Source organism: Pipistrellus hanaki, assembly GCF_964339955.1.
Source record: "Pipistrellus hanaki genome assembly, chromosome: 16".
NCBI classification, from domain to species: Eukaryota; Metazoa; Chordata; class Mammalia; order Chiroptera; family Vespertilionidae; genus Pipistrellus; species Pipistrellus hanaki.
The window spans coordinates 8,568,754-8,588,684 of NC_140518.1; the positions used below are offsets into that span (position 1 = coordinate 8,568,754).

The 19,931-nt window shown below is 57.2% G+C and overlaps 1 protein-coding gene across 1 annotated transcript; it reads left to right on the forward strand.

The window, feature by feature from the left end:
• Positions 1-2,764: 2,764 nt before the first annotated feature.
• On the forward strand, positions 2,765-19,915 carry GPR179 (G protein-coupled receptor 179; the record flags this gene model as incomplete). Its single annotated transcript, XM_084863119.1, has 11 exons — positions 2,765-3,537; positions 5,063-5,171; positions 8,024-8,111; positions 8,276-8,511; positions 9,307-9,375; positions 9,990-10,099; positions 10,387-10,625; positions 10,798-10,936; positions 11,458-11,563; positions 12,021-12,167; positions 13,159-19,915. 11 exons carry the CDS (start codon positions 2,765-2,767, stop codon positions 18,235-18,237), a joined length of 7,095 nt encoding a protein of 2,364 aa, XP_084719245.1. The 3' UTR covers positions 18,238-19,915.
• Positions 19,916-19,931: the final 16 nt, after the last annotated feature.

The following is a 19,931-nucleotide window of genomic DNA, read 5'->3' on the forward strand; positions in this document are numbered from 1 at the left end:
ATCCCCAGTAGGGGTGTGCAGGAGGCAGCTGGTTGATGTTTCTAGCTCTCTATCCCTCTCCCTTCCACTCTGTAAAAAAAAAAAAAAAAAAAAAAAAAAAAAAAAAAAACAATAAAAAATATTTTTAAATAAATAAATAAATAAATAAAATGGAAATTTGTCCAATAGCCAGTCATTACAATGCGTCCTGATTTCCCATTGTTTTCAAGCTAAAGACAAAACTTCACAAGGAGGTTTTTGGGTCCTGTGTGATCTGACCCTGCCTTTCTCCAGCCTCCTCCCATAAGCTTCCCCTTGTTCTCTCTCCCCTGTAGTTCCACTCGCCCTGTGTCCAGCTTGCACACATGTATAAGCGATTCCCTTTCCTGGAAAGGCTTTTTCCTCTCTTTTTGCTTGGTAAATGTCTACTCATTCTTCAGATTGCACTTCTCACTACCTCAGGGAAATCTCCCTGCCTGGCACTTCCTTCTTAGGTCCGGAGGTCCAGGACCACTCCTTTGTTGCACTTAATTGCACAGATATAATTTGTCATCTGTGAAGTTGTGGGAGTGAAGTCTTTCTTCATTACTAAGCTGTCAGCTCCATGAAGGTCAGGGCCACATTTGCCCATCGTGGTCTCTCAGTGCCAAGGACTCTTTCTGGGCACAGAGTAAGCCCTTGATAATAAGTATTGAGTGTTTGTTCAACCTCACACCTGATGGCTCTTGATACAAATTCATCTCATTCAGCCAACAGAATTAATATCCTTCCTTGCCCATGAAGAAACTGAAACTCAGTTATTCACCCAAGATCACACAATTCAAAAGTTGCAGTGGTATTCAAAATCAGCCCTGTCTGATGCCAAATATTGTACTCTCTAACTCCTCTCCCTCAGCTACCTCTCAGGTGTCACTGAGGTTTCTGGAGAAGAGAAGAGAAATTGCTATAGGATCACAGAACACCTGAGGCCTACCAAGACCACCTAAGATCCCTGGCTGTTTCTGGAAAGCTCTGGCCCCAGACCCCATTACCAGGGAACGCAAGGTCCATAGCTCTGCAGCGCCCTCTGCTGTCCTCTGCGTTTTGGGCCTGAGAGGGAGATTGCCTGCCACCTGGAGCATTTCCACCTGTTCGAGTGCACAGAGGCACAGGGAACGCACACAGCCCCGTTCTAAAGGAGGGCAAGGAATGCTGCCTTTCTCCATCCCCGTGAATGTCCAGGCCTGTGGACCCCAGCACAGGAAGTGTATCTGTATATGAGTTGGGTGGGTGTGTGTTCATTGAGCAGATATTGTATCTACACATACCTCTTTCACTGAAGGCTATAAAAGTGGCCCCCTAATGGCAGGGCCCTTGTTTTTAAAGTTTGTGAAGAACAATTCAGATGATGTAAACCAGTCCCGAGGTTCACTTCAGTCCCTCAGCGATGGGCCAGGCCTCAGGGTGCAGTGATGAGTGAGAGAGGCTCAGTCCCTGTCCCTCGGCTATCTCGTTTGAATCCCAATCATGCCATTTCCTGGATGTATGACCAAGAGCAAATAGTTAACATCTTTGAACCCATGTTTCATTGCAAAAGCAGGTCAATAATAATCTCCCTCCACTGGGCTATTGTGGGGATTAAATGACTTACATGTAAATGCTAAAACACTCTACAAATGTTAGTTGTTATTACTATGGAAAGCTTCTTGAAGGGAAAAACAACCCACTATTATGTCTTCACCCAGTGTGTTTTGGACTTAAATAACGGTAACTGGTAATACTAAGAATATGGAATGGTGCCCAGCTGGCGTGGCTCAGTGTTTGGGTATCAACCTGTGAACCAGGAGGTCACGGTCTGATTCTTGGTCAGGGTGCGTGCCTGAGTTGCTAGCTCAATCCCCAGTGTGGGGCATGCAGGAGGCAGCTGATCAATGATTCTCATTATTGATGTTTCTCTCTCTCTCTCCCTCTCCCTTCCTCTCTGACTCAATAAAAAATATATTTTTTTTACAAAAGAATATTCACCTTAAGTAGTTGTGGGGAAGATTAATAGAGGTGATGCAAATGAAAGATACTTTATAAACTGCCACAGTCTGTACAATCATAGTTAATATGAATCTCGGCTTCCTACCCTTGCCATCCCCAATGTCAAATTCCAGTTCAGCAGCACGCTGTCCAGGGGGTACAGGCAGCCAGAGCAGATTGCCAGGAGATGCAGCTTGCCCCTTGATCATGCCCATCGCAATTGCTGCCAGGAGGCGGAATGAGGAGAGGGGAGCACCGGCTCATCTGCGGTTGCTATGACATCCCATCCCGGATTTCCCCATCTCTCATAATGGAGCAAAGGGCAGAGGGAGGCAGGAAGAGAGGCAGGGAGGGAGGGAGAGAATGACTGGTCCCTGCCTCTCCCCTCATCCCTCTCCCCTCCCATCTATCTCTCTCTGGAACAGATGTAGGGTGGAGAATGGGGGTTGGGGGAGGGAGCCCAAAGGCTGGATAAGAGGGGGAGGGAAGAGCTGTGTCAGGATTAGAAGGTTTGCGGTGGGGGCCACACGGAGGGGAGGCGGCAGAGCCCTCGTGCCTAAGTCCAGAAGCCAGCTGATGACACTGGGAAGAAGAAACAGGAGAGACAGCACAAGCGTAGAGAAAGAGGGGGAGAGGAAAAGAGAAAGTGAGGGAAGGAGGCAGGAGGGCCGGCAGTCCCAGGCTGCAGCCACTCTCTCTACCTGGGCTCCCCTGAGCCACCAGATCTGACCCCCCCCTCCCCCCGCAGCCTGGCCCCCAGGCTCCCCGAGCGCCAGTGGTCATGCCCCCTCCTGTGTGGGGGCTGCTGGGCTGCTGTTTCCTCTGTGGCTGGGCTCTGGGGGGTCTGCGGCCCCTCCGCTCTCTGCCCCCGCTGTCCTCCCACGTCAGGCCGGGATATGTACCCGAGTGGGGGGCCGCGGAGGGGGCTGAAGCAGCCCTGGCCTTTCTCTACTCTGGAGACGCTCACCAGCTGTTGGGGGCGAATTGCAGTGAGCGCTACGAAGCCCAAGGGGCGGAGGCCAGTCCACGGCTTCCCCCAATCTTAGCGAGGGCAGCGGGCACCCTGACCCAGGCCGCCAACTTCCTCAACCTGCTGCTGCAAGCCAACGACATCCGCGAGTCCAGCGTGGAGGAGGACGTGGAGTGGTACCAGGCGCTGGTCCGCAGCGTGGCCGAGGGCGACCCGAGGGCGTACCGGGCTCTGCTGACCTTTAACCCGCCACCAGGAGCCAGCCACCCGCCGCTGGCCCTGCAGGCCACCCGCCTGGGAGAGGAGACCGTCCTTCAGGACTTGTCCGGGAAGCGGGTGCTGGGAGAGCGCGTCACCGGGACCCTGGCCTCCCCTGCCCTGCAGAAGCGGGTGCTGACCAATGACCTGGGGAGCCTCGGGAGCCCCAGGTGGCCGCGGGGAGATGGGTATCTGGGGGACCTGCGGCAGGTGAGGCTGTCTCCTCCCTTCCTGGAGTGCCAGGAGGGCCGGCTTCGCCCAGGCTGGCTCCTCACCCTTTCCGCCACCTTCTATGGACTCAAGCCAGACCTCAGCCCGGAGATCAGGTAAGTGGGTTTGCTCAGGATTCGATGCATTTGTGGGTTTGTGGGGATGGGGGCCCAAGTCCACCCAGCCGTGCATGGGCCGTTTAGCATGCACATGCGTGTCTGGGGGGCACAGATGTGCATACTTGCATTCAGCAGTGTGCATTTGCCGTTGACTCTCTGTGTGTAACTGTGTTAGCACATGCAGGTGTGAGTGCACATACTGTGTACTGTGTGTGAATCCATGTATTTACACATAGGGAGACACATGTGTGTGTGCACAGGTGTAAGAGGTGTGGATATAGCCCAGTGTAGGTCTCGGCCCCCAGGGCTGAGCATAAGAAGCATGAGAGGGCTTGGTGTGGATGAAAAGGTTAATCCATGCTCCAGGCATGTTGGGGGAGCCAGGTGGGTACCCCAGGAGCTGAGCCCACTGCGTTCTAGCAATCCGGAGCTGTAGAAGGAGGGTTTTCCATGAGAAGGAAAGTCCTTGGCTGGGGGAGGGGAGGTACTTGAAACCATCGCCCCTTCTGCTCAGCAGTTGGCCAGGTCCTCAGGTCACTCCCAATGGCTCTATTCTTATATTAACTAAGCTCCACTCTCCTGCCTGTCCTGGCCCAGGAGTCTGTGATACCCCTCAACTAACTGACCCCCTCAACCGGGATAAAGAGGTGATTGGGAGTCCTGGTGGGAAGGAGGCAGCCAGTGGGCACAGTCCTTCAGGACATTCAACATCAGCATTGTTTTTCCAGCGACGACGTGCCCCCCCTCACTGTCCCCAGCAGGAAGCTCAGCTCCCCGCCAGCTCTCCCCCACTTAACCAGAGCAGGGGTTGGGAGCCCTTGGGTCCGTCAGCTCTAACTCAGGGCCTCTCCATTCCATAACTCCTTTGCTATAATGAATTCAGACCTGGTTTGGGCAGAGTAAGGGGTGGTTAATACTTGAGTTCCAAATGTGCGCGTGTGTGAGTGTGTGTGTGTGTGTGTGTGTGTGTGTGTGTACATGCAGTGGGAACCGTGTGAAAATCACCTTCAAACAGATCATCAAAGTCCCGGCTCCCAAATGTCTTGACGTGCCCCCTCCCTCTACCAATAGAAACCAGGTAATGCTAGGACAGTGGTCGGCAAACTCATGAGTCAACAGAGCCAAATATCAACAGTACAATGATTGAAATTCCTTTTGAGAGCCACATTTTTAAAACTTAAACTTCTTCTAATGCCACTTCTTCAAAATAGACTCACCTAGGTCGTGGTATTTTGTGGAAGAGCCACACTCAAGGGGCCAAAGAGACGCATGTGGCTCTCGAGCCGCAGTTTGCAGACTACAGTGCTAGGATGTTGAACAGCTGAGGGATGGGGATTGTTGCCTCAGAGACAGTGAGGGTTACCAGCGTTGGAGGAATGGGAGGCACGTGTGCCCTCACTCTACAGACTGCAACCACCGTGCTAGTTTGCAGAGCTTGCATTGCCCATAGTTTGGGGCCCAAGGACACATGTCTACCTTGGCAGCCTTCACTATGTCTCTAACTGCCAGTTCACTGCCCTAGGGGGCAGGTGCAGATGGACATAGATCTTCAGAAGGTGGACATCAATCAGTGTGCCAGCGGCCCAGGATGGTACTCTAACACGCACCTGTGTGATCTCAACAGCACCCAGGTAAGGATAAGGGGGTGTGTGTGTGGGGGGGGGGGATAGAGCCCTGACTCCTTCCTTTCTCACCACTACCACCACCCAGCTCCCAGGAGCAGCTGACAAAGGCACACCAGCCTTTCAAGGCTTCAGGGGAGCTCCTAGTGATGAGCTGAAAATGGTTTCCACGGTTTTAAAAAGTGGGGACATGGTCGAAATCGGTTTGGCTCATTGGATAGAGCGTCAGCCTGCGGAATGAAGGGTCCCAGGTTTGATTCCGGTCAAGGGGCATGTACCTTGGTTGCGGGCATATCCCCAGTAGGGGTTGTGCAAGAGGCAGCTGATCAATGACTCTCTCTCATCGATGTTTCTAACTCTATCTCTCTCTCCCTTCCTTTCTGTAAAAAAATCAATTAAAAAGTATATATTAAAAAAAAAGTAGGGCCGAAACCGGTTTGGCTCAATGGATAGAGCGTCGGCTTGGGGACTGAAAGGTCCCGGGTTCGATTCCGGTCAAGGGCATGTACCTTGGTTGTGGGCATATTCCCGGTAGGGGGTGTGCAAGAGGCAGCTAATCGATGACTCTCTCTCATCGATGTTTCTAACTCTCTATCTCTCTCCCTTCCTCTCTGTACAAAATCAATAAAAATATATTAAAAAAAAAAAAAAAAGTAGGGACATGTACAGCCTACCCCCATCCTTTACCCAAGACAGCCACCCTCATTTCTTTGAAATGTCAGTGAGCCTCCCTGTCTGTTGTCCCTTCTGGGTCCAGGGTTCCTCCCCAGGTCCATCTTCTGAGCCTCTATTAGTCAACCCCTCCCCTTCTCCTGGACCACACTGTCATGTCATGTCACCAGAGCTCCAAGCTCCTTCTGACCCACAAGGGATGCTCAGCTGGTGTTTGTTGAAATAAGTGGAATTGCTGGTGGAGGTGTGGGGGGAATCTAACCAAAGCAGGAGCCTGAAGAGCTCTGGGATGGTATAGGTGATGGCACCCAGGCCAGATGCCAGCAGAATCAAAGCCATGGATGCAGAAGAACCTGGATAATGGAAAGCAATGGCTGGTAATCCTGCAAGCCCAGTATTGGGGAACTGGGAGGCCAGTGCACTGATCTGCTTGCTCCACAGTCACACTGACTGCATGCTTGTTCCTGAGCTAGACTGAAGCCATGGCGAGCCCTGCAGCCAGCTGGGGCATCTGCTGCTCTTCAAGGCACGTGTGTTTGAAGCTGTAGGTCCAGGGACAGAGAGGGGACCCTACTGTCCGGTGCATTTTAAATCCTAGCCACACTCACATCTCTGGGCAGGCTTTAGTTTGATTGCGCAGACGGAGGCAAGAGCAGAAGGTGTTCCGGTGGTTCAGGCCGGAGGGGAAGCTGGGCCACGGCTTCAGAAGCAGCACCCTCTAACCTTTCCTGGTGAAGCTGAGCTGGATATGGAATCTCCAAGGGTTTGCCTGGCCAGTGGTTGAGCATTCACGCATAAACCAGGAAGTCACGGTTCTATTCCCAGTCAGGCACATGCCCTGGTTGCGGGCTCGATCCCCAGTAGGGGACTGGGGGAGGAGTGGGGTTGCAGGAGGCAGCTGATCAATGAATCTCTCTCATTATTGGTGTTTCTATCTCTATACCCCTCTCCCTTCAATCAATAAAAATATACACAAAATGTTAAAATAAAAAAACAAAACAAAAGCATCTCTGAGCGTTCACCCTTTCCCTTGCCTAATGCTGTTTCTAGCCTTCCCCTACAGCAGATCTGGTTTCATCCATGGGCTCATCTTCCTCCCCTAGCTCTGAGGACTGCTCTGTCCCCTGCTGGGTAGATATTAATGGGCAGAGGCGGAATAAGAAGCTGGCCTTGGCATCCCACCAGCCTGGCATTAGCCTGGCATTAGGGCTGGGGAAAGCAGGCCTGTGCCAAGGCCAGATGGCCCTGACGGAGGAAGCCACTTCCCTGTGGGAGCCTTTTCAGTCCACTGGTATGCCCAAGAGGGGGCTGAAGGCACCCTCTGAAGCAGGATGCAGGTACAGGGGTGTGGTTGGGCTCAGAGTTCTTCCTACGTCCACCTCCGGGAGCACCGCACTCGCCCAGCCGGGCACTGGGAAACGGGACCTGGGAGGCTCCTGTCACTGCTGGTCTGAGTAACAGGGTGGTCTAGCCCCATCCTCTTTGCTTGGGTGTCTCTTGGGGAAGGATGGCAGTGGGTGTGGGGTACAGTAGGGTCCCCACAGAGGGAAGGCTTACCTGGGACTAAGGAGGGCTTCTGGTGAGATGCCCTAGTCACTAGGGCCTAGTGTAAGGTGACCAGATGTCCCGCTTTTGGCGGGACAGTTCCCATTTTTAACAATTTGTCCTGCGTCCAGCGGCATTTTAAAAAAGTCCTGATTTTTGGAAAGATTATTTTAAATCTTTTGGACTTATTTATTTATTTATTTATTTATTTTTTAAATATGTTTTTATTGATTTTTTACAGAGAGGAAGAGAGAGGGATAGAGAGTTAGAAACATTGATGAGAGAGAAACATTGATCAGCTGCCTCTTGCACATCTCCTACTGGGGATGTGCTCGCAACCAAGGTACATGCCCTTGACCGGAATCGAACCTGGGACCCTTCAGTCTGCAGGCCGATGCTCTATCCACTGAGCCTCGGCAGATCTTTTGGACTTTTTAAAATGCTGCAGGACACGGGACAAATTGTTAAAAATCAGGACTGTCCTGCCAAAAGCGAGACATCTGGTCACCTTACCCTAGTGTGGACCCAGGTGCAATGGATAGAAAGGTAGATGGATCCTCCATCTCTTACCAGGAGGGAAAGCCTCATACAAATATCTATTGTGTGTGTGTGTGTGTGTGTGTGTGTGTGTTTCCTTCCCACAGTGCATCCCTCTGGAGAGTCAGGGCTTTGTCCTTGGCCGCTACCTCTGCCGCTGCCAACCTGGCTTCTACGGGGCAAGCCTCTCCAGGGGTATGTAATTGTGGAGTCCTTCCTCATTCTTCCCCTCCTGACCCTATCCCGGAGCCACCCTGGGAGGGCAGGGAGAGGGCGGTGGTGACCACTGGGAGAGAAGGCTAGGATGTCAGCATGCACCCGCCGTGCTGCTCTCTCTGCGCCCATCTTGTTCTTTATAGGGTTAGAGGAGAATGCCACTCAGCCTATCGGGCAATTTGGGTCCCCGCAAGGCAGCTCCGGAAGGCTGCTTCAGTGCCAGCCTTGTGCTGCGGGCTGCACCAGCTGCCTGGATGCCACACCGTGCCTGGTGGAGGAGGCCCGGGCTTTGCGGGCGGCAGTGTTGGCCTGCCAGGCCTGCTGCATGTTGACTGTCTTCCTGAGCATGCTGGTCTCCTACCGCTGCCGCCAGAGCAAGGTGAGCAAGGCCCCGCGCCTCTCTTCCTCACACACGTCCTCCCCAGCTGGGCCCCTGGCATCAACGAGACCAGAGGCTACGAGAATCTGGGAGAAATAAAAACCTAGATTCTTAATCTAACGCCGTAGGTGACATTAGGTAAGTGACCTCACCACTTAGACCTGCCCCTTCACCTGTAAAATGAAGGCACTTGATTCAAAATAGCGTGGAGCTACTAAGAGAAGTGATCCAGACCCTTAGGGAGCTCCCAGGTGAGTGGGGGAAACAGACATGCAAATAGAAATGACAGCCCAGCGAGACAGGGTGAGGGCGGAGCTAAGGGCTGGCTTCTGTGGCGGCCCAGGGAAGGGCCCCGCTGTCCTGCCTGAGCTGACTGGGAAAGACTTTCCGGAGAATGTGCCAGATGGCAACCGGGCAGGGATGGAGACCTCTAGGCCAGCGAGCAGTCTGAACCAAAGCTTAGAGGGATGCAGGAGGCACCTTCCAGCTCCCGCAGCCTCTGACCTGAGCCCAGGTCTGCAGCAAGGCCCAGGCTGGGGAGGGGAGGAGCATGGGGCTAGGCTGGCGGGGGCTGAAACCAGGGCCTCAGCCGGGCTCCGTGCCAGGGGAGCTAAGAGCCTGTGGCGGGAAGAGGAGTCGCGGCTGTGGATGGAGGGCGGGGCTACTGTTGTGGGGTAAAGTCTTAGCCCGGGACCACTGAGTGACCCCTGGAACAGGCCTGCGACCCTCCCGCACCGCCACCCAGCTGTCCTCCCACGGCCCTGCTTACCCGCCTCTCTGCTCCTGGGTTCACAGAGGATCCGGGCGTCTGGAGTTGTCCTGCTGGAAACCATCCTGTTTGGATCCCTGCTGCTTTACTTCCCTGTGAGTCTGTGGCCAGAGGCCGCCCCCCCGCCCCCCCTCAGGGTTCCCCCAGTCCCAACGTGGGACCCTCCAAACCCCGAATGCTTCTTCTCTGCCCTGTCAGGGGTTGGGGGTGTAAGAGACCTCCAAACCCCCCTATTCAGATCAACAAATGGAGGGCTGGCCTAGTGAGCTCTGGAAGCAAACAGCCCAAGCTTACAAGAACTCTATGACCTACTGTGTGACTTAGGACAAGTTACCTAACCTCTCTGATTCTTTTTTATAAATAAAAGATTATTTTTATTATTGATTTCTTAGAGAGAGAGGAAGGGAAAGGGGGAGAGAGAGAGAGAGAGAACCATGGATGGGAGAGGGTAACAGATCAGCTGCCTCCTGCACACTCCCTACAGGGGATTGAGCCCACAACCCGGGCTTGTGGCATCGAATCAGCAATCTTTTTGTGCATGGGACAAGGCCCGACCAGCCACACCGGCCACGGCACCTCTCTGGTTCTTAAGCTGCTCCTGTGCAGAATGGAGGCGATGGTGCTTCTGTTACAAGGGCGTTAGGAGGCCGGGCACACAGCAGGAGTGCAGCGGAAAGCAGCCATTTGCTCCCCCCCCCCCCCCAATCAGGTCTTCATCCTGTACTTCAAGCCCAGCGTGTTCCGCTGCATCGCTCTGCGCTGGGTCCGGCTGCTGGGTTTTGCCATTGTCTACGGCACCGTCATACTCAAGCTTTACAGGTAGGGCTGGCGCAGGCCTTGCTCTCACTCTGCTCTCTTCCACCTCCCCCTCGCCCCCAGCTCACGGTGGAACGGAGTTCTTCACAGTCACATCTGTACCAGCTGCACTCCCTGTCCCCAAGGCCTGCCCCATCACTATTGTCCTCCCCTCCACATCTCCTTTCTGGGGTTCAGGAGGCAGTGAGCCCTGGAAAGGATGGGGAAACAGGTCCATGTGGAGGGGAGGAAAGCACCTGTCAGAGGACAGAGCCCTAGCCCCTCTGCTAGGTCCTCCCCTCTCCCTGTAGAGTGCTCCAGCTGTTTCTGTCTCGAACGCCCCAGCGGGGCCCCCATCTGAGCAGCGGGCAGCAGCTGCGGCACCTGGGGCTGCTCCTGCTGGCCGTGCTGGGCTTCCTGGCGGTGTGGACGGTGAGGGTCCTGGACCGAGGCGCGCTGCACAGCCCCCTGGTGGCCCGGGGCCACACGCCCGCTGGCCGCCTCTTCTCCCGCTGCCACCACGACCGCTGGGACTACACCATGGTTGTGGGTGAGTCTCACTCCGGGCCCGGCCCTGCCTTCCCTCACGTCCTCCGGTCCAGCTCCTCCTGCCTCGTACCCGGCGCCCTGGCCCCGGGTCCTCCCAGCAAACCCTGCAGAGAAAGGGGCAGGCTGGCTGCTGAGGGGCGCCGGTGCTGTCTGTCCCTCCCTGCTCCCCGCAGCCGAGATGCTGCTGCTCTGCTGGGGCAGCTTCCTCTGCTACGCCACGCGGGCCGTGCCCTCCGCCTTCCACGAGCCGCGCTACATGGGCATCGCCCTGCACAACGAGCTGCTGCTCTCCGCCGCCTTCCATGCGGCCAGGTGAGGACAGGCCCCCGCTCACCACTCCCCCCCCAACACTCCTCCCTCCCCCCTCCATGGCCATCCCTACAGCAGGGCTCTGCCTCAGCAAGGCGAGGGGGCCCCCTCCTGTAGCTCCCTCCCTACCCCACGTCTCACCCAAAACCCGGGAAGAGGAAGTGCCCGCCCACACGTGCTCCGTTCTCCCAGACTCTCCCACCGCCCCTCTCAGCTGTCCCAGGAGCATGCCCGCCGTGTGTCCACACAGACCTGGCCTGTGGTGGAGGCAGACTCCGTGCAGAAGGTGGTCCCTAACAGGGTGGTGGGGCAGAGCCTGCACTAGAGGCAGCCAGAGAAGGCCAGCTGGAGTGCAGGAGGGCTCCTCCAGGCAGGACCTCCATCCCAGAGAGGGCGAGAAGGAAGAGTGCCCTCCGCACCCACCCACAGCTCCACGGAGACCAGGCTGGAGCTGGGCGAGGGAGAGTGGGGAGGGGGAGAGGCCACCCACCCCCAGTGAGGCTCTCCCTCCCATCCCCTCGCAGGTTTGTGCTGGTTCCCTCCCTGCACCCGGACTGGACGCTCCTCCTCTTCTTCGTCCACACCCACAGCACGGTCACCGCCACCCTGGCTCTGCTCTTCGTCCCCAAGGTGAGCTCTTCCCCCTCCTGGTATAAGGCAGGTCCCCTGCCCCGCCCACCCCGCCTGAGGGCCCTGTGGATCCGCAGCACAGCGCCATCCCCAGGGCCCGGTGAGGACAGGCACCCTGATCCTAAGGAAGGAGCCCACTTGGGGAGGAAGCTACCCCAACCCCTGGGCAAGGGGAATGAGAGGAAGGACTGGAGGGGAGGGAAAGCTTTCAGGGGGCGGGCTCTGACAGAGAGGGGTGGGGAGCTGCAGACAGGAGTTGCAGCATCGGGAGGCTGAGAGCCCCTGGTCTCTAAGCTCGAGATCAGGGAGGATGAGAGGAAGCAAAAGTCCTTGGACCCTGGAATTCCGAGTCAGAGAGGGGGTGCGGATCCGTGAAGACTTATTCATGGGGCAGGTGGGCGGACAGGGACCCGAGGCCCAAGGCGAGCCTTCTCCCCACCGCCCGTTCCCCTGGCAGTTCTGGAAGCCGGGGGCGCCTCCCCGGGAGGAGATGGTGGAGGAGGAGTTTGAGGACGAGCTGGACCTGCAGCGCTCAGCCTCCTACTTCAACAGCAGCACCGTCTCCGCGTGGAGCGAGCGCAGCCTGGACCCGGGAGACATCCGGGTGGGTGCCGCCTCCCGCCCTCTCCGCCCCCCTCTGCCTTCCCCCTCCGCCCTCCGCCCTCTGCCCTCTCCGCACTCAGCCCTCCGCCCTCCGCCCTCCGCCCTCCGCCCTCCGCCCTCCGCCCTCTCCGCACTCAGCCCTCCGCCCTCCGCCCTCTCCGCCTCCCTTTGGTGCTAGCTTTCAGGGACCAGCAGGGAGCGCTGCTGCCCGGCTCCTAGCTTTCCTAAGACTTGCCTCCCTCCCTCCTTTCTCTACCATCGCCCTGAGCTACTTCCCCAGACTCTCTTTAAAGTTAGAGGCAGAGCCGTGAGTGGAGCTCCCATCCCATGTCCCCCACTCCCCAGGAGCAGGGCACCCCGAGGGCCAGACTGAGTCTCCAGCTGGGGCAGTGGGTGGCTCCAGTCAGCTGGGGCTGGGCAGGCAGGGATTGAGCTCAAAACCCAGGCATGTGTCCTGACCCGGAATTGAACTGTGACCTCCTGTTTCATGAGTTGATGCTCAACCACTAAGCCATGCTGGCTGAGCTGAGAAGCTTATTTTTATCTACTTATTTATTTATTTTTGGTTTATCCTCACCTGAGGATATTTTTCCATAGATTTTTAGAGAGAGTGGAAGGGGGGGGGAGAGAGAGAGAGAGAGAGAGAGAGAGAGAGAGAGAGAGAGAGAGAGAAAAACATTGATGTAGGAGAGATACATCGATTGGTTGCCTCCTGCACGCATCCGAACCAGAACTGGGATGAAACCTGCAACCGAGGTACATGTCCTTGACTGGAATCGAACCCAGGACCCTTCAGTCTGTGGACCGATGCTCTATCCACTGAGCCAAACTGGCTAGGGCCTGAGATGTTTAAAAGCAAGGAAGGGACACAGCTTGGGGGGAAGCGATGCTCTAAATGAGGGCTGAGCGGGATACGGTGCAGCCAATGGACGGAGGACTAGCCCATTGGTCCCAACGCCAGCTCTGCTCTCCCCGCTCCTCCCTTCCCCCAGGACGAGTTGAAGAAGCTCTACGCCCAGCTGGAGGTCCACAAGACCAAGGAAATGGCTGCTAACAACCCGCACCTGCCCAGGAAGCAGGGCAGCTGGCGCCAGGGCCTGGGCCGCTCCTTCATGAGGTACCTGGCCGAGTTCCCCGAGGCCCTGGCCCGGCAGCACTCCCGGGACGCGGGCTCCCCGGGCCGCGGCAGCCTGCCCGGCTCCTCCCGCCGCAGGCTCCTCCGCTCCAGCCTCCAGGAGCCCGAGGGGCCCCGGGCCCTGCGCAAGTCCCGCAGCGCCTGCGACCACAACCACTGCGGGGAGCAGGGCCCGCCGCTCCTGGACTCGCTGCTGAGGAGGAAGCCGGCCAAGAGGGCCTCCCGGGCACAGAGCCGGGAGCTGGCAGCCGGGCCTCCCGCCCTGGGTTTCAGGTCGGCCAGCGCCCACAACCTGACCGTGGGAGAGAGGCTCCCCAGGGCCCGGCCCGCCTCCCTGCAGAAGTCGCTCAGTGTCATGGCCGGCCCCGGGGAAAAGGCCCTGCTGGTGGCCAGCCAGGCCTATCTGGAGGAGAGCTATCAGCAGGCAAAGGAACGAGAGGAGAGAAAGAAGGCAGAGGCGGCCTTGGCGACTCCAGTTCGGAGCCCAGTTCGGAGCCCGGTTCGGAGGCCATCGGCCAGGAGGCTGGAGGGAGCTCAAGGGACCACTCTGTCAGCCCCACCTTCCCCTGCCATGAGCAGCAGCAGCACGGACAGCTCCTGTGCCCCTGGCAAGCTTCAGAAAGAGGCTGCCCAAAGGCTGCCTCGCTCACCCATCCGGCACCAGGTCTCCACGCCCACCACGGCCCTGTCTGGGGCCTGCCTGGCAGAGCCAAGGATGCTGTCTCCCACTCCCACCTTGGCTCCAGCTCTCATAACAGGCCCAGCCCCAGCTCTGGCCCCAGGCCCTGCCCTAGCGGCAGTCCCAATACTCACCCAGAGCCCCAGCTTCCTCACCTTCATCTGCCCTTGGGAGAATGCAGAGCTGCCAGCCAAGAAAGACAACGAGGCTCAAGAAGGCCCCTCGGGACCAGAGGGAGGCAACCTCTCCCCTGGCCCGGCTCGGCCAAGGCTCTGGAGGGCCCTCTCGGTCGCGGTGGAGAAAAGGGGTGCCGGGGAGAATGGGGGGGACACTGAGGACAGGCATCTCCGGGGGGAAGCTGATGATGTGGACGAGGACAGGCCCAAGATCTTTTCTAAATCCCACAGCCTCAAGACCCCCGTGCAGCAGGGTTCGGTGCGCAGCCTGGGACTGGCTATCAGAGCTCTGACCCGTTCCCGGAGCACGCACAGGGAAAGGGGGAGTGGGGAAAGGAGTCCTGAAATGGACAAGGGCCGAGCTTCAGGAGAGGGGGTGGGGGCATGCCCCAGGTCCCCCAGGCTAGGAGGGCGCAAGGTAGTGAGTAAGCAGGCCGCCCTCGCCCTCTGTGAAGACGAGGAGTCCCTTCAGAACCAACAGAACGCACACACCAGCAGGATGCTCCAGGTCTGTCCCCAGGAGGGCAGCGGGGAACAAGAAGACAGAGGCAGGAGGACAGCTCAGGGCCAAGGGGAGGGGAAAGTGGAGAGAGCAGGTGGAACAGGGCCTGCCACACTGAGGCGAGTCAGGCAGGGCACAGGTGGGGACAAAAGTGCTGAGCAAGCAAAAGCAGCCCCGGCAGGGAGGCAGGAGCTGCTCGGAGCCGGCCTCCAGCACCTGGGCAGTGCCAGCTGCAGGGTGGCAGAGGTCTGCCCCTGGGAAGTCCCTGAGTCAGAAACAAGTCTGCCTGTGAGCAACAGGGCTGAGATCTGCCCCTGGGAGGTGAGTGGAGGCCCAGAGAAGGGAGCACTAAGACAAGATCTAGATGACTCCCGAGGAGAGAGGGGGAAAGCCCCAGAAGAACCCGAGCCTAAAGACGTGGCTGCCCTGGCCCGGAAAAAGCCAGAGAGGCTGGTCAGGGGGCAGGAGGCAGTGTGTCCCTGGGAGGAAGCCAATCCCAGGGGCCTGTCCCCTCAGGACTCTGAGAGAACCAAGGGCAGGTCTGAGGCAGGGGGCAGTGCGGAGGCTGAAGAGGAGGAAAAGCGTCTGCAGAAGGTCACAGGCCCAGAAGCGTGTACACCTGACGCGGCCAAGGCAGAGCTCTGTCCCTGGGAGGCAAGCGGGGGAGGAGAGAATGAGAAGCCGTCCCAGGAGGGAGTGAAGACGCTCCCCCAGGAAAAGCAGAAAGGTCCCAAGGAAGCAACCTCCGGGGAAGAAGAGAAACTGGGCAGAGACTTGGAGTCCCTCGGCTCATGGGAGAGGACTGATTTCCTTGGCCCCGTGGCAATCTCTGCGGAGGCCCCAGGAGCTGCCGAGTGCCCGGGGAGCGTTGCGGAGGTGTGTCCACCGGAGGCAGGAGCGGCTCCTGCTATCAGGAGAGCAGAGATCTGTCCCTGGGAGCTGGGTGGTGAGGAAGTGGGGAAAGAAATGCTACATCCGGGGACCGGTGGAGAGTCTGTCCAAGAAGAGGGTCAAGCCTCCAGAACCGGGCTCTTTGGAGAGACAGGGGAACAAACTGGGGAAGCGGTGCAGGTATCTGGTCCGCAGCAGGAGTCGCTGAGTCCCAGGGAGAGCACAGCCCCTGAGCACTCCAGCCCCGGTCTGGACAGTTCCTCCTCGGGAGCCAGTGGCCAACTCCTCAGCGATGGAGGAAGCAGGGCCACCCGGGGATGCCCTCGAGAAGCCCTCGGGCCAGAGGGAAAGGCAGAAATCTGTCCCTGGGAGGTAAGTGAGGCAACAGAGGACTGGACATCAGGACAGGCGCCCAAAGGAGGAGAATCTCAGAAGGACAAGGAGAAGATGCCTGGAACACCAGGCATCAAAGAGGTCACCGCTTGGGAGAAGCCTGAGGGACAGCTCCAAAGGCGGGCAGCCGTCTGTCCTTGGGAGAGCGAGGACCCTGGTGGATTCTACCCACAACCAGGGCCTCAAGACACAGACAGAGCCAAGGCCGGTTTCCAGGTGTCAGGCGGTGCGGGAAGCAAAGCTGCCGAAATCTGTCCGTGGGACGTGGAGGACACCCTGTCTGCGGAGAGGGCAGAGATCTGTCCCTGGGAGGCGAGGGCCGGAGCAGGGGAGGGACGAGCCCTGGGAGGTGAGGCCGTTAGGAAACGTCCAAACATTGCAGGAAAGGATTCTGCAGATCCCGGACCCGGTGAGGCAGCTGTTTCTGCTCCAAAGAGGCCGGAGAGGCCAGCTGGGGAGGAGGTGACCTGTCCGTGGGCGAGCGAGGATCCAGGCAGCTCCTCCCAGCATTCAGACACTGCGAACACGGACCGATCGAAAGCGGGATTAAGGGAACTGGATCACGTGGGGGGCAGGCCAGCTGAGGTGTGTCCCTGGGAAGTAGAGGAAGCATCTACCAGTGAAAGAGCCACGATCTGTCCCTGGGAAGTGACTGGAGGGGCCGCTGGGAAGGGACTAGAACGAGAGATGGGGAGTGAGTCAACGGAGCAGAGAGAGAGAACTCCAGAAAGGGGGAGACTCGCCTCCCTGCAAGAAGACAAATCAAAAAGGGAGACAAAACTGAGTCCAGGGCAGGAAGCTATTTGTCCTTGGGAGGGCTTGAGGGAACCCTCTGCTCAGGCCCCTCAGGTCTCAGCCTCCTCCAGCAGCGAGAGCAGGAGAGTGGCAGAGGAGCCCTCCCTGGGAGTCGCTGAGGAGGTAACGGAGAAGGGAGACCCGACGCAAGACCCCAAAACGGATTCCCTCCAAGAACACACAACCCACGAAAAAGCTCCATCTTCAGAGGCAGACGCTGCTCCTGAAGACGGGGAGAAAGCAAAGGAGGAGCTACCCTCGATCTGTCCACAGGAGAGCGTGGCCCCGGCAATCTTTTCCCCCAGCCCCGGAAGCGAGCGCCCTGACCAACGGGGACTGGCCAGCGCCGGGGGCAGGCACGCTGAGGTGTGCCCCTGGGATGCTCCTGCCTCAACTGCTCATCAGCCTGACAGCAGCATCAAAGCAGAGGTCTGTCCCTGGGAGGGGACTGAGGGAACCCCTGAAAAAGGGGTGTCAACACAGAGTGGAAAAGGGGGACCTCAAGAGGAGGGGAAAGCTCCAGAGAAACCAGAGTCCAGAGTTGGGGCAGTTGAGGAAAAGCCAGAGAGGGCAGTCAGGAAGCAGGAGGCTGTGTGTCCCTGGGAGAGTCAAGACAGTGGAGGCCTGTCTCCACCACCAGCCCCACCGGCTTCTGACAGTGGCAAAGGCATTTCCAGGGCAGCAGGCAGTGCGGGGGCCAGGGTGGCAGACGTGTGTCCGTGGGAAGCGGGAGAGGCTCTCTCTGCCAGGAGAGCGGAAGTCTGCCCTTGGGAGATGAGCACAGCAGCCGCAGAGGCAGAGGGCCCCGGGCAGGAGATGGACAGAGCACTCCAAGGGCAGGGAGAGGTGTTCCTTCAGAAGGCAGGGTCAGGCGGGACTAAAGAACACTGTTCAGAAGCAGCAGCAAAAGGCAGCAGAGAGCAGGAGGCAGTTTGCCCCCGGGCAGGCATGGATTCAGGGGGACTCCTCCCCCAGCCAGAAGCTCTGGACACTGACCAAGCCACAGTCAGTCCCCATGGAGCAAGCAGTGTGGGGAGCGGGGTGGCAGAGCTGTATCAATGGGAAGTCACAGATCCAGAAGGAAATAAGATACAGGGCACCATGGCAGACATCTGTCCTTGGGAGGACACTGGAGCCCCATGTGAGGAATCCGGCCTCCCAGCTTTGACAGCAACGCAGACAGAAACATTGCCCCCCAGAGGCCCCGAGAACCTAGCAGGCCTTTCCATCCAGAGGTCTCTGGGCAGCTTCCTTCCAGAGAGCAAGTGCTCCCGCCCCCAACTGAGCCAGCCAGCCAGCTCTTTCACTCTGGAAGGTGTCAGGGAATGCCAAGGGCCTTCAGGGCTTGGGCCAAGAACCAGCTTAGCTGCAAGGCCAATGCTCCAAGAGGCTGAGGCTCAGAATTCTTCTTCCCTCACTGAACACCAAGGAGAAGAGGCTTCCAACGACCCACATGAAGAACTCGTCCCTCCAACTGTCTATCCTTGGGATCGGGTGTAACAATTCCCTTTAAACTCCTGTGAGGTCAAACACTGGGAGGTTGGCTTTCAGGAGCCAAATCCTGTCCAAGTCCTAGGTGTTCCCAAAGAGCTGGAACAAAGACCCTGGAGCACCCCTTGCCAGGAAAGCCAGAGGTCAATTCATTCAAAGACAAATTGTACGAGAAGGGTGCAGCTCAGATCCCTACAGGAAGTCGTACCTTCTCTTGACCGCCAATTCTTCCTGCTGTAGGGAACAAAGGCCAGACCCTCTGCTCCTAATGAATCTTCCTGTCCAGCCAGAGTACTCAACACAAGCCGTCTGTGTCTAGACCCTCACTTGAAAGCCAAGGTCAGGGATGAAAGGAAATCAGTAGCGCCCGCCCCTGTTTTCTCACAGGGAGACCTCGTCTTCTCTGAAGTCTACAAAGGACCTTTTTGTTTCAAAGAAGAAACGAAACCAAACAAGGTGCTGACTGTACAAGGGCTGAGGGTGACAGAAGGCTATACAGGTCACCGTGGGAAGCTTAAGAAGCCACTTAATTGAGGTTCAAAGATAAATAAGAGGAAAAACCTAAATGGCTCAAAGGAAGTGCCTGAAAAGGCCTTAAGACCTTGTCCTTTTGACTTTGGATCTCCAGTTTCGGCTTAACCGATCCTCAGACCTGCCATGTTTACTAATGAAGCAGAGCCAACCGGGCAATCTTACATCCATAACATCTGCCAACCAAAGCAGTATCAGAGACGGAGCAAAGACGGAAAGGCAATCACTCCAGGCCCGCCCCATGCAGGCCAAGGTCAAGTTCTCCCTTCTAGACACCCTGTCTCCCAGGTTAGCTCTTTCAGACGGCCCCTTCTTCCTGCCCCATCTTTTGCATCTAGAGTTCATCTCGCTGGCTCATTCTCCCGCTCCTAGCCTTTCAGAGCTGCCATCAAAGGGACCCCTCTCTGCTGTCAATGCAACTGGAGCCAGAGGGACTCTCTGGTTCTGATGCAAGAACCACTCCAATCCACTTGCCCAGTAACAAGAGGCCCACATCAGCCTCCTTCCAGAGAAAGAAAGGAGGTCCTGTTTGCAGCCAGCCCTATAAACTGCCCCCAGAAAGAGGAGGGCTGCAGGGCAGGTGAGAGGCACGAGGGCTGGGGAAAGGGCATCATGCAAACACAAAGCCTTCTTTCTTGGGGAGCTCTCTTGTTCCTAGCTCAGCTCTCTTCTCTCAAGTCAGTTCAGGCTCCTCTTTCTTAAGCAATCCTAGATAACAGAGTGCTGGAATTAGATGATACTACCGGAGGGAAATGAGGAAAGAGAAAAACATTGGTCAAAGAAGTCCCGGGATTGGCGGTGGGGAGTGGGGGAGAGAAACATGCAGGCTAACCATGGCAGAACTGGGCGGAGGCACTACAGATGGCAGTACGCCCACCTGTTAACTAAACAGGTCCTGATGCCATTCACAAGGAGGAAAGGCAAAATAAGACCCAATACCCAATGGGGAAGAAATGAGTCTGCATGAGAATACTCTGGGCAGAATCAGCAAGTCACAGAAAAAGTAGCTACATTTCCATAGAGGAGGAAAAGGAATGGAGTAACCCACGTTTTCAGGGACTAAATACCCTTGTTCTCCTATCCACAGAAGTATTGGATGTGTGTTGTTGCTCTGGGCTCTGGCTGGTTAACCCCACAGCTTCTGAACCAATGCAGAGTTTGCTAACCGTGCA